Consider the following 17301-nt stretch of genomic DNA (forward strand, 5'->3'; position numbering starts at 1 on the left):
TTTCTAGTTGCTTAAGTGCTCTATTATGATGTCATCAGCCTAATGTTAAGTCTATGGGGAAATTTTGAGTAGTTTTTAATTAATAGTTTAAAAAGTATAAAAGTTACAAAGTTGAAAAATACATTGCCCGGGTGTCCTAAGTAAGATCTATGTGACAAAGTTTGAATGAAGTTTCTACGTTTAACGGTTGAAGCTGCATTAAGTGCGTTAGAAGAAGAAGAAGAAGCCTAGGAAGAACAGTACAGTGCATTTTCATGCACTTTAATAAGAAGTCTCCGGATTTCAATAGAGGGGATGCATCCCCTCTAATTTGTATGCTTGTCAAAACGTAGTCCTACCTTGACATTACTAGGCTATGAATCGTTCATTCATTTATTTATTGATTTTTTTTTTGGGGGGGGGGTTTACAAACTTAATAATTATGATTACGGGATTTGGCAGACGCTTTTGTCTAAAGCGACATGCAAATGACAACATAGTGCGCTCATTCATTACACAAACATTAAAAACGGATACACAGATACTTTTTGCAAATACTTTATTAAGGACAATAATCAACATCAACAATAATAAAATTTGAACATATCAAAAAACATTAACAAGTAACAAAAACTCGACAGACTATAAAACAGACGGGGAGCGGTGGAGGTCAGGTCCCTCTACTCCCCCAAGAGAGGGGGCGCCGCAACATCGGCCATCACGGGAGCATCGTCCACGCTGGGCGCCGCCACCTCCTCTTGGAGCGCCGCGGCCGCCTGGGTGACGCCGTCCAGCAGCAGCGTCAGCGGGCTCTCCAGCGACTCCTCCGTGGCCGCGTAGGCGAGGTACAGCAGCAACGACACCAGCGCGAAGATCAGCAGCTGGACCCACAGCGGAACCTGCCGCCGCTGCACCTCCCGCTGGTCAGCAGAGTTGGGGCTCAGTGGGGTGTCGGGGTACTTAAACTGCACCGGCCGCCCCGCTGCCCCCTTTATCGGCCTGCGCCGGGTTGCTCTGGGGGGAGAGGGGGAGAGAGAGAGAGGGGGGATAGAGAGAGAGGGGTTAGAGAGAGATGGAGAGAGGGGGATAGAGAGGGGGTAGAGAGAGAGAGAGAGGGGGGTAGAGAGAGAGAGAGAGGGGGGGATAGAGAGAGAGAGGGGGGGGAGAGAGAGAGAGAGAGAGAGAGGGGGGGGGGAGAGAGGGGGGGAGAGAGAGAGGGGGGGGTAGAGAGAGAGAGAGAGAGAGCCAGAGCAGAGAGAGAGAGAGAGAGGGGTAGAGAGGGGGGCAGAGAGAGAGGGGATAGAGAGGGGGCAGAGAGAGAGAGAGAGAGAGGGGGGTAGAGAGAGAGAGAGAGGGGGGGGGAGAGAGAGAGAGGGGGGGGGGAGAGAGAGAGAATTGCCATAAACAAAGGGAGTCACTTCATCAGTGAAGCACACAAAAGCTCAAATACACACACACACACACACACTGCCGTTGCAGTAATGTATGATGTTTTGTTTTATGTCTTTACACACACGTACATGTATGCTTTGGCAATACAAATTGTATTTTTTGTCATGCCAATAAAGCTCAATTGAATTGAATTGAGAGAGGGGGGGTGGAGTGTTCTAGAATTCTAGAGACAACAGGCAGCAGAAAAATGAGCTGCTGAGACAACTTTGGCTTTTTTGCCAGAAAATGTATGTTTTGCTCCCAAATTCCAAATTCTACGATTGAAGACATTGAAGTAACCAACAGAGGCAAAAATCTGTGAAGGTAGGACCTCTGTACTACTTGACAAGACAGTGGAAATTGAATGAGAAGACAAAGCTAAAGTGCTAAACAAGCTAATCAACAGTAAATGTCAGTTATGGCTGTCGATGACATCATAATGGATGCTTCTTTGAAGAAAAATGAGCCCAAAGCAGAGGCATTTTTTTAAAAATGAAGATGAAATGGAGATAACATATCCCAAAGACATTAAATCAATGGACAAAAAGAAAAAAATGAAGGAAGCACTATTGAGAGACCACCCTGAGACCCTTCTCCTAGACTACAGTGGCCCAGAGAATAAAAGTTTGCTGCAACCTGCTGTTTTTCACTAAAAACACAGATGCTTGGCACTGCACACTTTTGACTGACCATCAACATATACCACAATGGCACAGTTCTGATCCAAGGACCAGAAGCTGGTCTCAGTGAATTTCAGGCTAAATTTGGACTATTGAAGAGAGAGGTCCAAAAGGTCCTGGAAAATCCTGAGAGAAAAGACCAAATCGATGAAAAGCCAGATGCCATCAAAGTGAGAATTGATGAATCCTGCCTCAACACACCCCTATACCAACCAAAGGCTCCCACTTCTCCCAGAATAAGAGCACTACAAGACAACTTCTCTCTGCTGGAACAGGACTACTTCATATTTAAAGAAGAAACTACCAACAACATCTGCCAGCTCCAAGAGCAGGTCATCCAGATCAGCAACCCCAATGTGCAGCTTCAACAGCTATGCACTGCTATGAGGCAGCTGGAGGAGGCCAACAAGGAGATGAGGCGAGAGTTGACAAGTGTGAAGCAAGAACTGTCCAAGAGAGAACAACATACACAGGCTCTGGAGAGTCAACTGGAGGAGATGAGGACCGAGCTAAGGTCGTACACCTCTCTCACTAGCAACACCTCAAGCAGAGCACAGAAACAACATGTGACCTCACAGATGGACAATGCCTCTTCGTCTACACCATCACAGCATACCCAAAGTCTGATAGACGAAAAGGATTGTGGCAGAGAGGAAAGCTTACGAAGACCAAGTTCACTCATCGCAGGCAACATCAGATCCAACTACAACATCAACAGCATCGACAGTCCCACTTTGAACTGCAACAGTCACTCTTCCAACAGCTACAACAACAGCAGCAACAGGAACACTTTCAGCAGCCACAGCAACAACAACAGCAACAACAACAAGACATGCAGCCAGCAGCCACAGCAACATTGACACCAGATGTGGAATCAGCGGAGAAAAAAGATCATCATATCAACACTTCTACCACGAAAGGACATTCCAGACAGAACCATCAACTCCATAAACAAAGAAATCGGCAAGGCATGTGCATGTATGCCAAATGTACAAATAGCCCACCACACTCAAATCACAAGGGAGCATCTGTATGATCGCTTGCACATACATGAAGGTGGGATGAGACTTTTTTGCAAGGGTAATCAAAGACACTGCTTTGAACAGAAAAAAAAGAAACATCCAGTTAAAGAGATGACTAATACAACTGGCACAGACAGAAAGCCGAACAACTGTAGTAGGTAGAGAAGTTAGAGTAACCGAAAGTTAAGCAATATTGAAGAAATGCTAAAATGTATTTGTGAACAATTAACATGCCCAGGCTCCATGTCTGCCAGATAGGGACCTGTATGTGTGTGTGTGTGTGTGTGTGTGTGTGTGTGTGTGTGTGTGTGTGTGTGTGTATATTTGCAAACACCCATGTAGATAAATGTTCATGTCCAGGTATATCTATGTGTATGTGTGTATGTGCGAGTGCCTGTAAGTGTGACATGTCAGACTGTGTGTATATGGTGTGGGTGTGGGTGGGTTGGTGTTGGGGAGGGGGTAAAGATTGCCTTAAGTTTCATTTAATAGTACTTTTCTGTTAATCTAGACTTACTTAATGAGAAGAAAATGCATTGTGTGTGTGTGTGTGTGTGTGTGTGTGTGTGGGGGGGGGGTAGTAGGCTTTGCATGTCTGTGTGTGTATGTATGTGTGTGTGTGTGTGTTGTCCATGTTTTTCTAGATACATATTTGTATATGTATATCTATCTGTTTGGGTGTGTGTGTGTGTGTGTACAATTCTCTATAAATCTGGATGTAAGTTTCATTTAAGTAAGTTTAAGTTTTTTTTATTTATTTATTTATTTTTTAGATAATTAGGCCTATACTTAATTTTGATACAACCTAGCCTCAAGTTAACTTTGATTTAAGGCAAAACATACATATTTCTTTATGACAAAGACTAAAGATACACAATGACATCACTTAGAATTACTAGCTATAATATACAAGGGTTGTACTCCTCTGTTTTTGGTGAGAAGAGTATACATCCTGAGTTTGTAAATATTGTAAATAGTTCAGATATTGTAATACTGTTAGAAACATGGAGTAAAGGAGGAGAAAAGTTTAACTCCATTCCACATTACAAGGAACTCTATATTCCTTCTGTTAAACATCCTAAAGTAAAATGTGGAAGAGACTCAGGGGGAATTGTAGTATTGCTTAAAGATACTCTTACTGATCATATTTATCCTGTAAAGAAGGGAAAGTCACATATATGGATTAAGTTAAAAAAGGAGCTCACTTTCTCAGATTTTGACATCTATCTGTGCGCCATCTATATACCCCCATATGAATCACCCTACTACTCTGAAGAAACCTTTGAAATTCTGCATTCAGAAATCATACAATTCCAATCTGAAGGATCAGTTTTGCTAATGGGAGACATGAATGCAAGAACAGGTACAGAAAAAGATTATATAAACCCAAATGGCTATGCATATATCACTGAAGCTCAAATAAATGAAAACAAATTTGAAAGATCACGTCAGAGTGCTGATAATATAGTTAACAAAAATGGCAAACAGCTGCTTCAGCTTTGTAAAAGCCTGGGTCTCACCATCACTAATGGTAGAATCAAAGGTGACTCTCTGGGTAGGTACACCTACTGCTCACATCTTGGTAGTAGTGTTGTAGACTATGCAATAACAGATATTGATCCAAGCTACATTAATTATTTTATGGTTATGCCTCAAATTCCACTCTCAGACCACAGCCACATCACTGGAGTTTAAAAAACGAGAGTCAAACAAAAACATCCCAAAAACATGAAACTAAACTCTATCCCCTGCCAACTCAATTTCGATGGGGAACTGACAGTGTGCTTCAATATGAGACTGAACTTAATAGTACCGAAATTGAAAACCTTATATACACATTTTTGTTCACAAAATTTCAAGAGGATAGAGAAGGCATAAATCTAGCGACAGAAAAGATTTCTGAAATGTTTAATTTAGTGGCCAGGAAAATACTAAAAGTAAAGAAAAAAAATACAAGAAAAAAGAAATCTAAAACTAAAAAGAACGAGTGGTTTGACAAAGAATGTCAAACATTAAGGAAACAGTTAAGAACACTATCAAATAAGAAACATAGGGAACAAACAAATATAAGCACACGGTTACTATACCAACAAACTCTTACCAAATACAAATCATTACTAAGACAGAAAAAAGGCACATACATGAATAAAAAGCTACAAGATATAGAAGATGCTGTCGATCAAAATTCATTTTGGGAGTTATGGAACAAACTTGAGATCACCAAAAACACTAAACAGATCCCCTATGTGATGCAAACATCTGACAGACCATTTTTTGGCAACTCTACAGTGAAGATAAACTAAATCCACTCCAAACACAATTGACTGATAAATTACAAGAATTGGAATCAAAAGTAAAAAATGAATTGAACAATCTAGACACCCCTTTATCACTAGCTGAACTAAACGAAAAAATAAAAACCCTAAAAAACAAAAAGGCATGTGGGTGCGATGGGATACATAATGAAATGATTAAGTACAGCAGCCCAATACTGAAACAAGCCATTCTCAAACTTTTCAATCTAGTTCTAGCTGTTGGTCATTTCCCACGCCATGGAAAGAAAATCAAATCGTTCCAATCTACAAAAAACGGAGATAAACTAGATCCAAACAACTACAGAGGCATTGCTGTAAGCAGCAACTTAGGAAAGCTTTTCTGTAGCATCATAAATAACAGAATGGTAGAATTCTTACAGGAAAATAGGGTTCTAAGTAACTCTCAGATCGGGTTCATGCCAAAACACAGAACAACTGACCACATATATACATTACAGACATTAATTGAAAAATATGTACAGAACATCAACAGAGGAAAACTTTTTGGATGCTTTGTAGACTTCAAGAAGGCCTTCGATTCAGTCTGGCATGATGGACTCTTACTTAAACTGACAGAAAATGGGATAGGGGGGAGAATCTATGACCTTATAAAAGATATATACAAAAACAACAGATGTTGTGTCAAAATCGATGATAAAAGAACGTCATACTTTAAACAAGCCAAAGGTGTTCGGCAAGGTTGTAGTCTTAGTCCTATACTCTTCAATTTATACATCAATGATCTAACATCAGACATAGCTAAATCCAAACTATCAGGAGTCACAATTGGGGGTAGAGACATTAAATGTCTCCTGTTTGCGGATGACCTCCTACTTCTGTCCCCAACTGAGGAGGGGCTAAAAGAGAGTCTGTCAATCCTGGAAAATGACTCTGAAATTTGGAACCTCCCCATAAATAAAGAAAAAACTAAAATAATGATATTTTAAAAAAAAGACACGTTCAACAGACAATAAATATAATTTCACCCTTGGTGAAAGCAGATTTCCCAAGTGACAAGCTATAACTATTTGGGCCTAAATATTTCCTCCACGGGCAATTTTAATCTGGCTATTAAAGACCTGGTTGACAAAGCACGGAGAACATATTATTGCAGAAGAAAATCTCTATACCAATACAACACCCCTATCAAATTGTGGCAAAAGAGTTTTGATTCGGTTATCAAGCCCATTATCTTATATGGCAGTGAAATTTGGGGCATAAAACATCAAGATAATTATGAGCTATGGGACAAAAGCCCAGCAGAAACACTACACCTGGAATTCTGTAAGAACATCTTGGGGGTACACAGGAATGCAACAAATATTGCATGCAGAGCAGAACTTGGAAGATATCCACTATTAGTTGATATTCAAAAAAGAGCATGCAAATTCTATCACCATGTACTGTCCTCAAAACCAGAGGAATATAATCACAGTGCCCTTCTACAGAGGAGAACCCACCCAGAGAGAGATCCTTTTGATTATCTTATATCAAAACACAATTTGAATTTGAATACACCTGACATGTCTCAGGCAAAGTTAAAACATATCGAAAAAATAACAAAAGAAGAATATTACAAATATTGGCTAAACAATATTTCAACAATCCAACAAATTGAAATGTTTCCAAAAAATCAAAACCAATTATGAATTTGCATCTTATCTAAAAGAAATTACCGAGTACAAACAAAGAAAATTACTAACATCCTATAGATTAAGTGAACACTCTCTGGCCTTAGAAATGGGAAGACACAGGCAAACCTGGCTTCCTAGGGAGGAAAGGTTGTGTTTGCAGTGCAGTGAGGGAGTAGTAGAAGATGAAAAACACTTCCTCACTGAATGCAGTAAATTCAACAGTCAGGAACCAATATTTCCTTCAATTCAGCCAAATTATACCTTAGTTTGAACTATTAGAAAATGAAGACAAGCTCCCATACTTGTTGGGAGAGCATACAAGTTGTTTAAAACTTCGCCAAGAGTACCTGTTAACATGTCATAAATCGAGGAAGTGAGTGACCCATAATGTGACATGCTTTGCTTTATATCAATAACCAATACCCATGATAGCACATTGATAAATATACAGTATATAGTAATACTGTATCATTATACATTTCATTTATTATTTTCTCTTTTTAATTATTATCATTTTGTTATTATTATTATTATTATTATTTTATTTGTATTTTTTAAACAGATGTTGTATCTGTGTTGTTTTGTTATATGTTTGCTTTTGCAACACTGCTTCATTGAGTAATGCCAATAAAGCTCCATTGAAATTGAAATTGAGAGAGAGAGAGAGAGAGAGAGAGAGAGAGAGAGAGAGAGAGAGAGAGGGGGGATAGAGAGAGAGGGGGATAGAGAGAGGGGGGGATAGAGAGAGAGGGGGGATAGAGAGAGAGAGAGAGGGGGGATAGAGAGAGAGGGGCTAGACAGAGAGAGCGAGAGGGGGATAGAGAGGGGGATAGAGAGAGGGGGGGATAGAGAGAGAGGGGGGGGGATAGAGAGAGGGGGTAGAGAGAGAGAGAGAGAGAGAGAGAAAGTGTAGATGCAGCATTAAGTTGTGTGTAAAACAAGTGGGGTAAAAAGCTGTTTCAGCAACAATTTAGGACCAACAAATGGCAGAGGCAATATGCTGACCCAGCAATGCTAAAAGGAGAACTAGAACTAGCTCCAAATTTAAGAAGCTAATTGAGGCTCGGGGGGGATTTCTGTGAACAAATGTTCAGATATCTTGTCTGGACTCGTTTTTGGGTTCCTTCCTGACAGCTACTTCATCGTGTTCAGTCTGATTTGTGATTGAATGCTGATGTTTTATTAATCGTGTTCAGTCTGATTTGTGATTGGATGATGATGTTTTAGGATTCATCGTGTTCAGTCTGATTGGATGCTGATGTTTTAGGATTCATTGTGTTCAGTCTGATTTATGGATGGATGCTGATGTTTTATTCATCGTGTTCAGTCTGATTAGATGCTGATGTTTTGGTGTGCAGGCTTCACTTACGAGATGCCAGTTGGGGTCTTCTCCATCTCTGGGAAGATTTCCATGAGGACATCAGTCACGGGCACTTGACACTGCAGAGGACACAGCAAACAGAACAACTGGCCAGTGAGCTTCACAGAGACTCATCAGGAGGAACAGAGCCAGCAGGCGTGAGCTTCACAGAGACCATCAGGAGGAACAGAGCCAGCAGGCGTGAGCTTCACAGAGACCATCAGGAGGAACAGAGCCAGCAGGCGTGAGCTTCACAGAGACCATCAGGAGGAACAGAGCCAGAGTTGGACAAAACGGTTAAAAAAATAAAAATCATTGTACAACAGCAGTTCAGTTTTTTTAACCCCCAGCTTCATCCATTGAGGAATTCTACCCCATGACCCAGCAGCATATGAGCTTCAGCACACAGCAGATTACCATCGAGGTCACTCCACTAATACATACTAAGGCTTAGGAATCCATGAAGAAAGAAAGAACACACACACACACACACATATACATATATATATATATATATATATATATATATATATATATATATATATATATATATATATATATATATATATACATATATATATATATATATATACACACACACACACACACACACACACACACACACACACACACACACACACACACACATATATACACGCGCACACACACACACACACACACATATATACACACACACACACACACATATATACACGCACGCACACACACACACACACACACACACGCAAGCTTGAAAGGCTTCTCTGTGATTGAAGTTCTGAAGTTGGAGTTTAGCAACTTCCTCTCCAACAGGACTGAATGGAAGCTCTGAATGGAAGCTCTCTCTTAACCCATCACCCAACATGTCTTAACCCATCACAGTTCCAACACGTCTTAACCCATCACCCAACATGTCTTAACCCATCACCCAACATGTCTTAACTCAGCACAGTTCCAAGTTGATGTCACAGTTAGAATTGATGCCACAGTAAAGAAAAATAACTTTACCTACAACTCTCTGGAAAGCTCCAGCAAGTGTTAAATTGAGTGCCTAACTGAGTGTAGCAAACAAAAGAACCCCTTTGATTTCCCTACCACTTTCCCAGAGCTAAACCCATTTCAATTCCATTTTCCAGAGCTAAACCCATTTCAACTCCACCCTACCACTTCCCAGAGCTAAACCTATCTAACTCCACTTTCCCAGAGCTAAACCCGTTTCAACTCCAGTGTGAGTGAGTGGAGCGCATCGTTGTGATGTGAGTGGAGAGGAGGAGCCGATGCAGATCAGGTGACCTGAAAGCCCAGACGACCACACAGAGGACTAAAGAAGGTGAGTCCCTCGTCCAACATGCTTATCCCAGAAAACAGAGAAGTCAGTAGGAAACAGGAGTATTTAATAGGATCAATTAGGAACAAAACAAGTACGGTCATCTGCTGCCGGAACTCGGACATGGGTGGAGAGTAGAGGAGGGAATGGCCCGTCATCGTGAATTTATCCAGCACCTGTAAAGGCATGACAACATGAGCATCTGTAGAGGAGCCATGAGAACATGTTTACCCAGCACCTGTACAGGCATGAGAACATGAGCATCTGTAGAGGAGGCATGAGAACATGTTTACCCAGCACCTGTAGAGGCATGAGGACATGTTTACCCAGCACCTGTACAGGCATGAGGACATGTTTACCCAGCACCTGTACAGGCATGTAGACATGTTTACCCAGCACCTGTACAGGCATGAGGACATGTTGCACAACCAAACCAAACCCACCCCATAAAGTGACAACAACTGCAGTGAGTTGGGAGAGAGAAAGGAAGAACACACAGGCTACTACTGGCCAATCCTCTCCAATTCATTAGAATTGGACTCTGGGCGTTTGGGAACAGCTGAGGGAGGAGGCTACTTGAAACTGCGAGTTTCGGTCGGTGTGAGCGAGCGGACTTTCAGTTGACAGCAACACCCTTTTGAACAATCTAAGCTGTGCGAACGTCAGAGGGCGGTGTACGCTGATTCATCATTAGTGAGACACGAGGACAGCTGCATGCAATTCCTGTCAGCATAACAATAGAGGCTGTTGCTGAAGCGTCAGCGTCAGCCCTCGTTTCAGCCATACTCGTGTAAGACGGACGCGGTCAAGACGAGCAAGTTTACCTGTGCAAGTTCACCGAGCACAGGCGCCGACAAAGGCAAAAATGTGCCATTCCACCATATCTGTTATCACCGGCCATCGCAGAAAACCGCATCATGCCAAAAGGGGCAGAAATCGCCTTAACCTCCAGCAACTTAAACGGTCCTCACCTACAGAAACCTCCTTCTCCATGGGCTTGTGGAACTGTCAATCCGCAGTCAACAAAACGGACTTGATAGCTGGCCATGCCAACCACCTTTTGTTGGAACTCCTTGCTCTCACTGAGACTTGGATCAAACCAGAGAACACTGCCACCCCGGCTGCACTCTCCACTAACCTTACACTATCCCACACCCCTCGCCCATCTGGACGAGGAGGCGGGACGGGCCTGCTGATCTCCAACAAATGGAAATTCACCCCACTACTGCCTTCAAACAAATATGTCTCATTCAATTCCATGCCATCACAGTGATTGCCCCAGCAAAACTCTACGTGCTGGTCATCTACCACCCTCCAGGCCAACTAGGGCGAATTTTATGGACGAACTTGACACTCTGCTGTCCTCCATCCCTGAGCATGACTGTCCGCTTCTTGTTCTCCGGCGATATGAACATCCACTTAGATGCCCCAGGCTCAGCGGACTTTTTTTTGCCCTGATCCACTCCTTTGACCTCAAACTGGTTCAAAGCCCACCGACTCACAAAGCTGGCAAAGAGCTTGACTTGATCTTCACTGGAACTGCAGCACAGACACCCTCATGGTGACGCCTCTCCATCTTTCTGACCACTTCTTCATCCAATTCAACGTCAGCCTGACAGAACAGCCTCCGGCTCCTCAGCCCGATGGTCACGTTCGCCACCAACATCCGAACCTGTCTCCAACGCACTTTTCCTCTGTGGTTGCCTCCGGTCTACCTCCACTCAACACCTTCTCCTCTCTGGAGGTTAATGAGGCCACAGACTCGCTCTGCTCCACACTGAGCTTGTGTCTAGACGAGCTGTGCCCTCTTACCACAAGGCCAGCTCGATCCAAACACTCTCATCCATGGCTAAATGATACCCTCCGATCGCAGCGCGCCAAACTCAGAGCCGCGTGAGGAAATGGCACAAATCCAAACTAACTGATGACCTCAAAAACTACCAGACACCCCTGACCTCCTTCTCAGCCAGCATCACTGCTGCTAAGACGGCTTTCTACAATGACAAAATCAACAGCGCTATAGACACTCGAAAACTTTTCTCAACCTTCAAATCGCTACTCAACCCTCAGCTGCCTCCTCCTCCATCCAGCCTTACTGCAGATACCCTCGCCTCATTTTTTACAAACAAAGTGGCGGCAATCAGCAGTCAATTCTCTACATGTCCACTCAACGCATCTGACTCAGATACTGCACTCCTACAACCTCTAGGGACTGCTGGAACATCTTTTTCAGCATTCACGCCGCTCTCCGAGAGTGAAGTTTCTAGACTCCTGACATGCAGCCGTCCTACCACATGCTAGCTGGACCCTATACCTACGAGCCTACTTCAGTCCATCAGCCCGACCATCGCACCCGCCATCACACGTGATCAATGCCTCGCTAACCTCCAAAAGCGTTCAAAATGGCCCGGGTAACACCGTTACTTAAGAAAGCTTCTCTCAACCCTGCTCAAGTCGAGGACTACCGCCCTGTCTCACTCCTGCCCTGCCTATCCAAAGGCATTGAACGAGCAGTCTCCAAACAGGTCTCTGACTTCCTTTCACAGAACAACCTTCTGGATCCAAATCAGTCTGGGTTCAAAAGTGGCCACTCTACCGAAACGGCTCTGCTGTCTGTAACAGAAGCCTTAAAAGAAGCCAGGGCGACTGCTCGGTCATCAGTACTCATTCTGCTTGACTTATCGGCTGCCTTTGACACGGTTAATCACCGTATCCTTCTCTCTATACTCGCCGACATGGGAATCTCCAGAGCTGCTCTCTCCTGGTTTGAATCCTACCTCACAGGACGCTCGTTTAACGTATCATGGCTTGGTCAGCTATCTGCACCTCACCATCTCACCACAGGGGTCCCCTAGGGCTCAGTGCTGGGCCCCCTTCTCTTTGCTATCTACACCACCTCCTTGGGACAGATTATCCGTTCGCATGGCTTCTCATACCACTGCTATGCAGACGACACACAGCTCGATCTGTCCTTTCCACCTGATGACCCCTTGGTTTCAGCACGGATCTCGGATTGCCTCTCAGACATAGTTACATGGATGAAGGCACACCACCTCCAGCTGAACCTCTCAAAGACTGAACTACTGGTCCTCCCAGCTAAACCTACCATACACCGCGACATCAACATCAAATTTGACTCCCTGTCTGTTTCACCTACCAGGACTGCAAGAAATCTAGGAGTTGTTCTCGACAACCAACTAAACTTCTCAGATCATGTTGCCGCAGTCGCCCGGTCATGCCGTTTCGCACTCTACAACATACGGAAAATCAGGACTTACTTAACTCAAGATGATAGATAGATAGATACTTTATTGATCCTCAAGGGGAAATTCAAGGGTCTCAGTAGCATACAGACATAACACACAACATGCACTTACAGCAGAAATGGTAAACATAAGTATAAGTATAAACATATAACTAAACTCCACTGTACAATAAAGACAGTAGAAGATAAGAAAGATAAGAAAACTAACAAAACTAAATACACTATATAAATTAAATTAGGAAAGTCCAATGTGCTTGAGGGTGATCAAGCAAAAGACGCTTGTAGTGACAGGGCTGGGACTGGTGAGGTGCTAAAGGGAGTGAGTGTCATGGTGAAGGTGCAAAAAGTAGTCCAACATTAGTTCAACAGTGCAAGAGTAAGGTCTAGAGACCAGCATAAATAATATAGACAAATAGGAGAGTAAAGTATAGTGTAGACAAGGTAAAATAAAAAACAATTTCAGTGCAAGAACAGGTTGAGGTAATAGGGTTATAGCCATTCATTCATTCAGTATTGTATCAGAAGCCTGACCGCAGCCATTGATCATGTGTGCTAATATAGCATGAAAAACAGTGTAGCAGTAAAACAGTAGTGAAAACATTAGGCTGTGTACATTAGTAAAACAGTAGTAAAACAGTAGTAAGCAGTAGTGGGCAGTCAGTACTCAAAAAACATGGACATGGAGAGGGTGGAGAGGCAGACAGACTAAGCAGAGAAGTCTATCTCTCCTCTCCCCTTTAGTGAGGCATTGAACAGTTCAATGGCCCTAGGAACAAATGACTTCCTCAGCCTTTCAGTTGTGCATGGCACTGAGCGAAGTCTCCAGCTGATCAAGCTCTTTTGGTTTTTGATAGTGCTGTAGAGCAGATGACATTCATTGTCCAAGATGTTGATCAGTTTGTTTAGGGTCCTTTTGTCAGATATTGAAGTGATGCACTCCAGTTCAGCTCCCACTACAGTGCCAGCCTTCCTTACCAGCCTGTCAAGTCGTCCAGCATCCTTCTTCTTTGTGCTTCCTCCCCAGCATACCACTGTATAGAAGAGGGCGCTGGCCACAACAGACTGATAGAACATCCTGAGGAGCTTGCTGCACACATTGAAGGACCGCAGCCTTCTCAGGAAGTACAGCCTGCTCTGTCCAGTTGAAGATGTGCTTCAGTGGCTCCCCCAGTTCAGCAGCACAGGCCTTGAGCAGCCTTGGACACAGTCTGTCAGGCCCAGCTGCCTTACGAGGATGAAGTTTTTTTGAAAGATAACTTACTTAGTCCGCTGAAATGATGGGGGGGGATGAGGGGAGTGGAGGGTGAGGAGGAGGTGGGGTGCTTCTGTGAGGGTTGTCGTGTGGCTAGAGACTGATGGCCATTGGCTGAAGCCATTGTTGCCGCACTACTCGTGGTCACCATGTGGGGGAGAGGTGTGATAGCCTGATCAGCAGTGATGATGGAGGGGGGGAGGGGAGGCGGGCAGCATCTGGGGTCTGTGTGTCTGATGGCTGTTGACTGAGGTCGTTGTCACCTCGTTGTTCGTGGTCGCCATGTGGGGGAGGGGTGCAATATCCAGTGATGGTGGGGGTGAGTGTTGCACTGGTAATGAGGTGGGGTGGAGGCTGGGGGATGGGCAATCGAACCTGTTGTAAAAGTGGTTCAGCTGGTTCGCCCTGTCCAGGTCTCCCTCCACAGAGCTGCTGCTCTTCTTAAGGCCAGTGATAGATTTCATACAGTCCCACACCTCCTTCATGTTGTTATCTTGCAGCTTCTGTTCCATCTTCCTTCTGTAGTCCTCCTTAGCCTCTTTCAGCTTATTCTTGAGTTCCCCCTGTACTCGCCTCAGCTCTGCCATGTCCCCCTCCTTAAACGCCATCTTTTTCCTATTGAGAAGGGTCTTGACATTACTGGTTATCCAAGGCTTGTAATTTGGATAGCAGCGTACAGTCCTTGTGGGAACAACAATGTCCATACAGAAGTTCAGATAGTCAGTAGTGCAATGTGTGACCTCCTCTAAGTCCTCTCCATTCAGTAGTACACTCCAGTCAGTGGACTCAAAGCGGTCTCTCAAAGCCTCATCCGCTTCCGGTGTCCACTTCCTGAAGGTGCGCGTGGCAACTGGTAGCCTTTGAACTTTTGGCTTGTACATTGGCTGAAGATGAATGAGGTTATGGTCCGACTTCCCCAGTGGGGGAAGGGGGGTGGCACTGTAAGCATCCCTCACGTTTGCATACCTGAGATCTATTGTCCTGTTTTTCCTAGATGGGCAGTCAACAAACTGGTAAAAGTTTGTGGGGGTGGAATCCAGTGTAATGTGGTTGAAGTCACCAGAGATCGCAAAGAGGGCATCACTGTGCTGAGTTTGGAGCCTAGCGACTGTAGAGTGAATGACGCCACACGCTGTGTCCGGGAGGGCTTGAGGCGCACGTAGGACACAAACAACAATGGCGCATGAGAACTCCCTCGGCATGTAGTATGGTCGTAGACTGACCGCTAGTAACTCCACATCCTTACAGCATACAGTCTCCTTCACTGTTACATGTCTGGGATTGCTCCATCTGTTGTTTATGTATAGCACCAGTCCGCCTCCCTTCATTGCTACCCAACTTCTGGTTCAGGCGATAGTCATCTCACGACTCGACTACTGCAACGCCCTCCTGACAGGTCTCCCAGCCTGCACAGTGAAAATCCTAAGATATCTGGAAAAGAAAGGACTCATACCTCCTCCAAGTGTACTGAGTCATTTGTGTTGAATTCGGTGCACTTTTGTAGTGTGCAGGTCAATTCTGGGTTCTAAACTTCCAACATAATTATTATTTTTATAGTCAGTAAAATAGTAGGCCTACTTTGTGTGATTAAGTCCTTTATTTTTTGTTATAGTTCGTTTACATTGTGTTGTGTTTTGCCAATAAAGTAGCTTTAAATAGCCAAACTAGGCTAGATCAAGGTCAGTGTTGAAATTACTGCATGCAAATCACTGAATGCTATGCAGAGGGGCCTAATCTTTAGGCCATCTGATGTACAGTATAGGCTTCCCTAGGCCTTCCCGTGTTCATGGGATTTCTTTGACAGTTGCAAAGGGAAAAAATGTGAGGATAGTCTTCTTTAAAGCCAGTGTACAAGTACGACATTCCAACCACTCAGGTCTTCGTCAGATAGGCCTACACCATTACCTGTTGCAATATGTCTGTGTGCATTCCTACATTAGCCTACGTCTATTTCTTTGATAACATGATTTGCTACCACATAACAATAAGGCGCTATTATTAATAGGACTCAACATGCTTTGGTGGTATTATATGCTGTGGGCTTTAATTAGCGCATTTCGGGTAGCCTTTCCTACATTTGGGCAATACTTACTGAACAATTTGCAGTCTACATGCCATGACAAATATTACCAGTAGTACTTACCGAACATGAAATAGATTGTTTACAAGTTATGGTAATGTTATTCTGGCGTGAACATTGCGCTTTCATCAATGTTAGCACCCTATGATTACAGCTCGTTATGTCTCGTCAAAATGATTACAGCTCGTTATGTCTCGGCAAAAATTCATTGATGAAGGAAGGTTCGCTTTTATCCCAGAGAACCATACTCGCTTTCACTTAGGCTAGACTAAAACAGAAGAGAAGAACTTGGCACTAACCATGTAGTCGTGTTTTCTATAGCATATTCGTTAACCTGTCGTTCTTTGAACAAAAAATGTTGGGATATGTCTCATGAGGTGTTTAGCCAAGTTCCATGCGTAGCCTACTGCTTTAAATGACTTTGAAACATATTTCACAAACGGGCCTCTGTGTACCTGATGGTTTGCCTTCACTATTCATGCGATGTATCCGAAATAGTTGCAGATTTCACTTCACCTTTTGTTTTATCCACAAGGCCGAGGAACGGGTCGGCAAAGAACTACTGTATGTTGACGCTGGCTGCGCACTCACTCACTCAGAGCTGCCTGCTTGACACGCCCACTTGCCTAGATGCGTGCAAGGAGCAGTGAGAGCAGCAGTTCACGCAGACACAGAACGCAATTTTAATAAAGTATCGATTCTAAAAACGCCGGAAATCGTATCGTTTTTTTTTTGCGGAAGGCATCGTGGATACCTTTTAGTATCGATACACCGTGCAACACTACTACAAAGTAGTCTCCGGTTCTGCTCCCACCTACTTGAATGCCCTCATACAGACATACGCTACCTCCAGACTGCTGCGCTCCTCAGATCTAACGACGCCTAGCTCTACCACCGAACGCCAGGCCAATCCAAACTTTTTCTCATCTGTTGTTCCTCGTTGGTGGAACACACTG

General features: G+C 43.8%; 1 protein-coding gene across 8 annotated transcripts in view; it reads right to left on the bottom strand.

The window, feature by feature from the left end:
• Positions 1-521: 521 nt before the first annotated feature.
• The window catches only part of lemd1 (LEM domain containing 1), a 32323-nt gene continuing 15543 nt past the window's right edge, over positions 522-17301 (bottom strand). For all 8 annotated transcript variants that reach the window (XM_048242118.1, XM_048242119.1, XM_048242115.1 and 5 more), the window contains exons 8-10: positions 9847-9924; positions 8431-8501; positions 522-993 (exon numbers count right to left, since the gene is read on the bottom strand). In XM_048242118.1, coding sequence (XP_048098075.1) covers positions 660-993; positions 8431-8501; positions 9847-9924 — 483 coding nt within the window. In that variant the 3' untranslated portion in view covers positions 522-659. The remainder of the gene's footprint in view (positions 994-8430; positions 8502-9846; positions 9925-17301) is intronic.

Source organism: Alosa alosa, chromosome 4 (assembly GCF_017589495.1).
Source record: "Alosa alosa isolate M-15738 ecotype Scorff River chromosome 4, AALO_Geno_1.1, whole genome shotgun sequence".
Taxonomy (NCBI): Eukaryota; Metazoa; Chordata; class Actinopteri; order Clupeiformes; family Clupeidae; genus Alosa; species Alosa alosa.